This window comes from Mauremys reevesii, linkage group 24, assembly GCF_016161935.1.
Source record: "Mauremys reevesii isolate NIE-2019 linkage group 24, ASM1616193v1, whole genome shotgun sequence".
Lineage (NCBI taxonomy): Eukaryota > Metazoa > Chordata > Testudines > Geoemydidae > Mauremys > Mauremys reevesii.
In genome coordinates, this window is record NC_052646.1 from 18,280,034 (window position 1) to 18,288,701 (window position 8,668).

At 55.2% G+C, this 8,668-nt stretch overlaps 1 protein-coding gene across 1 annotated transcript; it reads right to left on the minus strand.

Annotated features, from left to right (window-relative positions):
- Positions 1 to 1,899: 1,899 nt before the first annotated feature.
- Positions 1,900 to 8,276, minus strand: LOC120390227 (sialic acid-binding Ig-like lectin 5). The gene is made up of 6 exons (XM_039512688.1): positions 7,920 to 8,276; positions 6,254 to 6,307; positions 5,176 to 5,439; positions 4,402 to 4,698; positions 4,066 to 4,174; positions 1,900 to 2,735 (listed from the first exon to the last, which is right to left on the minus strand). The coding sequence occupies exons 1-5, from the start codon at positions 8,185 to 8,187 to the stop codon at positions 4,071 to 4,073; spliced, it is 987 nt and encodes a 328-aa protein (XP_039368622.1). The 5' UTR covers positions 8,188 to 8,276; the 3' UTR covers positions 1,900 to 2,735; positions 4,066 to 4,070.
- Positions 8,277 to 8,668: the final 392 nt, after the last annotated feature.

Genomic DNA, 8,668 nt, shown 5'->3' on the forward strand with positions numbered 1-8,668 from the left:
CAGGTATAAATCATTAACTCTGGGTTAATTAATAAACAAAAGTGGTTTTATTAAGTATCAAAAACAGGATTTAAGTGGTTTCAAGTAATAACAGACACAACAAAGTAAGTCACCAAGCAAAATAAAACAAAACACGGAAATCTAAGCCTAATACATCAAGAAACTGAATACAGGTAAATCTCAGCCTCTGAGATGTTCCAATAAGCTTCTTTCGCAGACTAGACTCCTTCCTAGTCTGGGCCCAATTCTCTACCCTGGTTCAATTCTTGTTAGCTCCAGCTCAGTTGGTACGTAGGGATTTCTTCATGACCAGCAGCCCCCTTTGTTCTGTTCCGCCCCCTTTTATATCTTTGGCACAAGGAGGGAATCGTTGTCTCTCCTTCCTTCCCACCCCTCCTTCTAACTGGAGAGGCACCAGGTTAAAGATGGATTCCAGGTCAGGTGACATGACCACATGTCCCGTGAGCCCCCCCTCCATTCCTCCAGGACTGGCCTGCACGTATGCACTGGAGACTTGCAGGTAAACAGAGCCATCCACAGTCAATTGTCCTAGCTAATGGGAGACATTAAGATTCCAAGCCACCATTAGTGGCCCACACGTTGCATAATTACAATAGGACCTCAGAGTTATGCTCCATATTCCTAGATACAGGTACAAGAATGATACATTCATACAACTAGGAGGACCACAATCAGTAGATTATAAGCTTTGTAATGATCCCTTACAAGAGACCTTTTGCATAAAGCATATTTCAGTTACGTTATATTCACACTCATACACATCTTTTTATAAAGCATGATGGAGTGCAATGTCAAAGGGGCGCCTCCGCAGCAGGAGTGCCCCTCCCCCCGCTGGCTTCTGCAGCCCCGTGGCTCCTGCCCCCTGCCTTGGAGCCACCCTGGCCAGCTGCTCCTGGGAGCTTCCTGTCTGCTGTAAGGAGCAGGGGGAGGGGCTCTGATGTCAGCCTGTTCCCTGTCCTCCCAATGTGCCCCATCTCCGCAGAGCAGGTGGGGTGGGGGACAGGGCTCACCCAGAGTGGGACGGCGCTGCTGTGTCTCAAGGAGCTTTCCTTCAGCCTGCAAAGAGCTGCTCTCTTAAAGGGGCAGCATGCGGTCTCGCACACATTCCCCCAGCTCACACACTCCCCTAGCTCACACACACTGTCTCTTTCACACTCACTCCACCCAACACATACTTATCTTGCTGTTGTTACTTGTTACTTCCTGCAATGCACATATATGCTCTGTAATTTTATTCTTTCAAAGTGCCGTTAGTTGAGTTTTTTGACTAGTCTCTGCATTTCATAATTTTATTTCTCTCTTATGCTCACACTAAATTCTTTGAGTAGTGAGTTCTAAACTGCCTAACCTGTCCGGGCTGGAGTAATTAGCATTATTACTGTTAGTATCATATTGTGCTTTGCCATTCATTATGTAAAGTGGCACAATCAAATAATAGCATCCTCCTAGAATGGAACTGTAGCTTTTACTCACTTTAGTAATTCCAGTTTCAAAAACATTAGCTAAACACAGAACTATAGACACTGCGCAGATGAAAGTCGCTTATTTTCAAATTGTATTTTTAGTTATAGCTGTAAATTAACTTAATATTTGCATAAAAATAACTACAGTTCCAACTGTGATACCAATAGCAATGATGGAGTCAAATTTTAGTGAGTCATATACATGATTGTGGTCGGTAAACATAAATGCAAAAATAATTAGAAACATTAATTCCCTTTCTTAATAAAAGAGAAAAAAAACCTCAATCACATATGTTAAAATTATGTTTAGTGAAAAACAATTGACTAAAATAGAGGAGACAATGGCAGTAACACACTGTCTCTTAGAGAAAGTAAGACGATATTTATTTTTATTTATCTCTACTAAAGATTGTGTGTGAAGTCTCATAGGTATGTTTCTGATAGCTGCATTAAAGCTTCAGAACTGATACCTCATGGCTTGGGATTGGGAATATCTTGCTGTATTAGCTTCTGATTCTTCTAAATTTACATATAAACTTCAAACGTGTCTTTAATTGGCATTTGTACATATTTTTTCTTTCTTTATATAACAGCTAGATACAGTGCTCCTGTCAGCTAATCCCTATGTTATTATCTGCAAAGCCCCGAGAGTTTTCAGGTGCCTGAGTAGTCCCTGGAATCATGGCTAAAGTTTCCTCCCCCCACCCCAAATCTGAACTGGTGCCCGCCTGGGTGAGCCAGGAGTGGCCAGGGGCTGCAGGAGGCCGTGGGCTCTGGCGAGATGCAGCCCACGTGTGAGAGCGCGAAGCCTTGAGCCACATGCCGAGCACCAGGCACCACAAGCCCCAGCAGCAGCGCAGGAGGGTGGCAACACCCCATGTGCCAGGCCCCCCTGACTTCTGCGCTGCTGCTGGCGGTGGCGCTGCCTTCAGAGCTGGGTGCCCGGCCAGCACCCGCCAGTATCAGGCCGCCCTGCCAGGGCTTAATTTGAGCCACAGCTGAGCTCTGGCATCTCTTTCAATACAAATTAAACACCGTGGGAGGCAACAGGGCCCATCGGCCTCACCGGGGGTGGCAGTGCCCCCAGCTGAGGTCTCATTCTCCATTTCCTCAGTCTTGTGAGATTCCAGTTCCTTGTCGGCTCTTCGGTGGCTGAGGAACGGCCCGATCTACACGCCAGACTCGGGCACCATGGATTCCCTGACCCCCGGCCTGTCCTTCCTTCTGCTTCCACGAGTGCAGCAGGGTGTCCTGAGAGAGAGAGATTATGGGGTATGTAAGTGACTGGCAGTCGAGATAGAGAGATAGATGGGTGGGTGGGTGGGTGAGTAGGTAGCTAGGCCTGGTGATAGGTGGGTACATAGGTGGGTGGGTAAGTAGTTAGTTAGTTGGTGTCAAATATAAAGGGAATGGTAATAACCTTATGTATGCAGTAACATAAATCCCTCCTGGCCAGAGGTACAGAATCACTTACCTGTAAGGGGTTAATCAGTTCAATTAACCTAGTTGGCACCTGACCAGAAGGACCAACAGGAAAAGAAGATACTTTCAAAACTGGGAAGGGGGGAGGTTTTGTTTGTGCTTTTTCTGTTGTTCTTTCTCGGGGCAGAGAGAGGGACCAGGCAGAAAAATAAACTCTCCTAAAGCCCGACCTGGAATAAGCATCTAAAATTACAAAAATAGCAAGGAAATGCATTAGATTGTCTTTTGTTGTTAGCTTGTGAATTTTCCCAATGCCAAGAGATAATTTTTATTCCTGTTTTGTAACTGGAATGCAGAGTCAGAGCGGAATCCTCTGTGTTTTGAATCTTTTTATTTACCCTGTAAAGTTATCATCCATCCTGATTTTACAGAGGTGCTTCTTGTACTTGTTTTCTTGAGAATACAATTCTTCTTTTAAGAACCTGATTTTCAGTGTCCTTAATAAACAGGGATTTGGTCTGTGCTCATTGGTTTAACCAATTGGTTGGTACATTATTCTCAAGTATCCCCAGGAAAGTGGGTGAAGAGGCTTGGGGGGATATCTTGGGGGGGGGAAAGGGCTCCAAGTGAAACCTCCCTGAATGTTTGTTTAAATCACTTGGTGGTGGCAGAAATACCGTCCAAGGACAAGGAAAGGAATTTGTGACTTGGGCAAGTTTTTAACCTAAACAGGTAGAATATAAGATTAGGGGGTCTTTCACGTGGATCACCACATCTGTACCCCAGAGTTCAGAGTGGGGAGGGAAAGCTGACAGTTGGATAGACAGATAGGAGGTAGGTGAGTGCGCAGGTGGGTAAATCAGTGGGTGGTTGGGTCAGTGCATTGGTAGCTAGTGGGGGTAGTAGGAAGGTGGATGGGTCAATGGTTACATAGGTAGAAAGGTGGGAATGTAGGGGGGTGGGATGGTAGGTGAATTGTTGAGTAAGATGGTAAGTTTGTAGGAAGGTAGCTAGGTGGGGTGGTATATGGGTAGATGGATGGGTCAGTGGTTTGGTAGCTAGGCAGGCTGGTAAGTTGGTAGATTGGTGGATCAGTGGGTTGGTAGCTAGGTGGGTACATAGGTGGGTAGATCAGTAAGTGGGTCAGTAGCTGAGTTACCGTCTTTAATAGAGCAGGGTGAGGTAATAGGCCAGGAAGAATCCAGTCGCCACGAAGACGAGTTTGCAGCTGATTTCGATAAATGCCCGAGTGAGGCCACCTGTGGGAGCTGGAAGAAGCCGAGAGTCTGGGATAGATCCCTGCAACCCCTGCCCCGAGCCAGCCAGCCCCCGCCCTGGGGCCGGATACAAGCCAGCGCCCCCTAGAGGGGAAATTCCCAGCCCCCTGAGACAGCCAGTCCCTCCTCTGGAGCTGGTCCCTGCTGCTTGAGGAAGCCAATCCCCCACCCTCGGGCCAAGTCAGAGCCGGCGCCCCCTGGAGGGGAAGGTCTCTCACCTGTTTCCGGTGGGTTCAGCAGTAAAATATGAAACCCGTGGGGGTTGGAGCCAAGGCAAAAGATCTGGTGGCCTCCGTTCCCACTCCCCATCCAGCTCAGGGTGCTGATGGCCTCGTCCCCCTGGGCCCAGGAGCTGACCTGCAGGCCCCCCCGTGAGCTGTTCCCAGCCAGGGGCTCCCCGTCCACCTGCCACTGGAGCTGGGGTGGGGGCTGAGAGCGCAGGGAGCAGCTGCAGCTGATGTTGGGCCCCTGGCGCTGGCAGGACGAGTTCAGCCCGGTCCCCGGCCGGGGGCTTTCTGGGGAGAGCAGGAGACACAGCAACAACAGTCAGAGAGAGAAACCCAGGGAGTCCTCTGGGTTAACCCCACTCAAACCCACTGGCAGGGAGTCCTGTGGGTTAACCTCACTCAGACTTGACAAGCAGCTGGAACGTCCCCTGGGCAGAGCTCTCCTCTCTCTGGGCCCAGCACCTGTACAGACCCCCATCCTCGGCCGTCACATTGGGCAGCTCCAGCTGCAGATGATTCTCCCCCACGGGACGGGTACCCTCGACGGCTCGGCTCCCCCTCACCCAGCCCAGCACAGCAGTGGGGCTGCTGGTGATGGAGAAGAGGAACCACAGGGAGTCGCCCTCCCTGGCCATGAGCTGTGAACCTCTCCTCACTCCCCCCAGCACAGCACCCCCCCAACTCTCCACCCCACACCCTGCAGCCCAGCACCCCTACTGACCCACCAAATTGATCCCTGCAGCATAGCACCACCTAGAACCTTACGCTGCACGTGCACACGCAGGACCCAGCTGGCCGACCCGTAGGAATTCTTCGCCCAGCACCGATACTCCCCAGCGTCCCCTCTGCTGAGATTTGGCAGCTCCAGGTGCCCAGCCCCTCCCTGGCCAGAGCTCAGGGACTCGTTCCCCTTGGCCCAGCTCAGGGTGGCCTCGGCTCTGCTCCCAGCCTCACAGCTCAGGCTCAGGGAGTCTCCCTCCTGGGTCTCCAGAGACACAACGTCGCCCTCAGCTCCCCACGCATCCGGCACTGGAAGAGAAGAATGGGCAGGTTAGGCCCCCGCAGAGATTCCTGCCCCCACAACAAGGCACCGAGATCCAGCCACCTCTTGGGTGGGGTATGGGGGATGGCTATACAGGCACGACTCACCCAATAGCCAGCTCTGGGGTGGGTGCACAATCTTGGTGCCTTTCCATGGCAGCAGGTCTCTTTCGCACAGATTGGGCCCTAACCTATCTCCTCCCCACTGCCCAGCCCCCCCTAGTGCCACCCCGCAGGCTGGAGACAGAGGGCACCGGGCCCGCTCCCCCCACCACCCTCCTCACTGCCCTGCGGCTTCCTCGGACTCTCCCCTCCGGGCACAGAGCAGACTGGCCATGGGCAACATATGAACCACCAGCTCAGGGAGGCTGGCCCCAGGCCCCACCCCTTCTGCCCAAGGCCCCACCCCACTGGAGCCCACAACCCCACCCCACCATGGCTGCTGATCCCCCTGACCCAGGCCAGGGCCACCAGAGCACCCCAGCCCCAGAGCACTGGGCAAGAAGGGGGTGCGGCACTCACCTCCTGGAGTCCCAGGCCACAGGCCGGTCCCCTGTACCTCTAGCCCCAGCCCCAGCGCTGCCATGGCGGAACAGCAGGGGCAGTGAGCAGGAGAGGACCTGGGGGCAGAGCATGGGTGGGGCCATGTAGGGCTATTTGGGGCAGCTCAGCCTCCCCTGGCCTGCGATACCCGTTGCCCATGAGCCTGGCCCGGCTGAGCCTGGGGCCTGGCCCTGAGCGTGGGCAGAGCGTGACTAGGAGGCGCTCGCTGATTCCCGGGGCTCGCAGCGCGGCCTCTCACCGGGGCGTCCGTTCCTGGTCAGGGTCCCGGTGATTCTGGGGGGCCCGGGCGGGTCTGTAACACAAACCAGACAGGGGGAATCAGGGGGGCTGGACAGCAACCGGGGGAGGGGGGCGCTAGTGATCCCTGAGCCTAGACATGGCCCCTCGCTGTGAGCTCAGCTGGGGGATGGGAAAGTCCCTGAAGTGACACAAGACCCGTGGGGGGGAAGGGAAGCGACAGACCCGACTGAGCCCCACCCAAGGGGTGCCCAATGGAACCCAGGGGCCGGGTTAGGGCCGAGCCGGGGAACCAGAACTGTGGGAAATGGAAACCCAAGGGACCAAAACCAGGGGGGTCAAAACTCAGCCTAATTGGGGCAGGCACTAACAAGGGGCCGGCCCACATCAGACTGGGTACTTGAGCAAGTGTGACCAGCACCACTGTCTGCCGGGCGCCTGGGCATTCAGCATCCTGCTCCCCAAACGTGTCCAGCCCAGGGCGGGACAGAGCCAGGGGTCTAAATAACCCCACTCCCACCCCACCCCAGACCCAGCCACCACCAGGGACATCAGACACCCCCGTCATGGGTCCTTTGCCTTCCCCCCTCAGTTCATCTCTCCCCAGCCCTCTCCTTTTGCCCCTGGGGCTTGGCTTGTCAGGCCTGGGTATTTTGCAGGCCGGCTGCACCCAGAGGGGCGGCTGAAAGCAACACCCAGAACAGCCGGACGCTGATACCGTCTGGCCAGGCCTGGCAGGGTCCGTCCATGCTGCCCTCAAAGCCCCGCGGCGCCGAAGCTCAGAGCCTGGGTCCATTGGGTCGGGCTAGCAGGGCTCAGGCTGCGGGTCTCTGATTGCAGCGCGGACGTTTCCTCCGAGGTCTGTGTAGACGTTCGGGGTCGGGCTGGGGCCTGGGCTCAGACACGGGCAGGGGACTGTGGGGCGGGTTCCTTCTCAATCTCCCACCAACTGAGGGAAGAAGAGCCGTCCTTACACTGATGCCTGATTTGATCCTTCACCTCGCAAAGGCGGCTGCTGATTTCCCCTCTGCCCTGGATCTGCAGCGCGAGGGTCACAGGCCATTTAATGGGGGTTTGCCCTGGGGCAGGGTGGGCCGAGGTCTCTGGGCACCGAGCCTGGAGCGTGGTTAGTGCCGGACAGTGACTGGGTCCCGTTAACCCTCTGCCCCATATAGAGCATCCACCGATCCCAGCAGAAAGAGGAGGGGGTGGAGGAGACACAGTGGGACAGATTGGGGGAATCTCAGGGGGAACTGGGGTTGCTGGTGTGAAAGGGGGAATCCCAGCAAGGGGGGATACGAATGTGGGGGTGGATCCCAGCATAGGTCGATTCTGAGGGCGGATCCCAGCATAGGTCGATTCTGGGGGCAGGGCAGATTGGGGGTAGAGAGGATCCCAGAAGAGAAGGGCTTGGGGATCTGGGGGTGAGGATGCGGGGAGCCATAGCCAAGGGGGCAGGAAGGGGTGAAGATCCCAAGGGAGAAGGGCTGCACGGTGTGGAGGGAAGGGGCCTGGAGTAGAATTGGCTGAGGGTGCCTGGTGGGGGGTGGGGATCCCAGCACAGGGCTGATTGGGGGAGGGGCTGGAGGGCAGGGCTGGGAGCCCAGGGGGGGGGATCCCAGAGGGGGCTGGGGGCTAGCATGGAGGAGCTGGGGTGGGTCACTCACTGGTGACGTGGAGCCGGACGGTTCTGCGGGTGGAAGGTCCCCGTGGTGGCCTGTAGGTGACGCTGCAGACGAGCTCTTTGCCGTGGTCCCCCGGGCCGGGCGTGAAGCTCAGCGTGGAGCTGTGGGCCCAGGTGCCGTTCGCCAGCTGGGCTGAGACGTTCCGGGCTGTGTCGTTGTAGGGCCCCGTCCAGGTGACACGGGGAGGGGGCCCGGAGCAGCGCCCAGGGGCCGTGCAGGTCACAGTCACCGGCTCCCCAGCCAGCAGCATCCCTGGCAGCCCCCGAGCTGGCGAGATCTGGATCTCTGGCTCCTCTGTCAGCCCTGAGACACGGGGAGAGGGGAGAGAATCGTTCAGGGAGATGAGACGTTTGCCCTTTAGCAGTGCGACCCCGATCCGGCCCCAGGGCGGGGACTGGCTGTCTCAGGGGGGCTGCTGAGTTGTGTCATAAATATAGAGGGAAGAGTAACAACTCTCTGTGTGCAGTAGCATCAAATCCCTTGTTGGCAGCTGTACTAAATCACCTTCCCTGTAAGGGATTAATCAGCTCAGATAACCTAGTTGGCACCTGACCAGAAGGACCAACGAGGAAAGAAGAAACTTTCAAATATGGGGGAAGGGGGGAGGATTTGTTTGTGACTCTCTTTGTTTTTCCCTCTCTGGATGGAGGGAAGAGACCAAGAAGGTAGAACATCTCCTGGAAGTATACCTGGAAGAATAGATCTAAAACCTCAGACATTGGAAGTAGGCG

What these genes read in the sequence shown, in the direction of transcription:
- LOC120390227 (XM_039512688.1), bottom strand. Translation starts at nt 8,187, where the DNA reads ATGCTGCTGGCTGGGGAGCCGGTGACTGTGACCTGCACGGCCCCTGGG. An exon ending in GACCAGGAACGGACGCCCCG is followed by an intron (nt 5,440 to 6,253) that starts GTGAGAGGCCGC and finishes CTTCTCTTCCAG; the next exon opens with TGCCGGATGCGTGGGGAGCT. An exon ending in GCTGAACCCACCGGAAACAG is followed by an intron (nt 4,175 to 4,401) that starts GTGAGAGACCTT and finishes GGCTTCTTCCAG; the next exon opens with CTCCCACAGGTGGCCTCACT.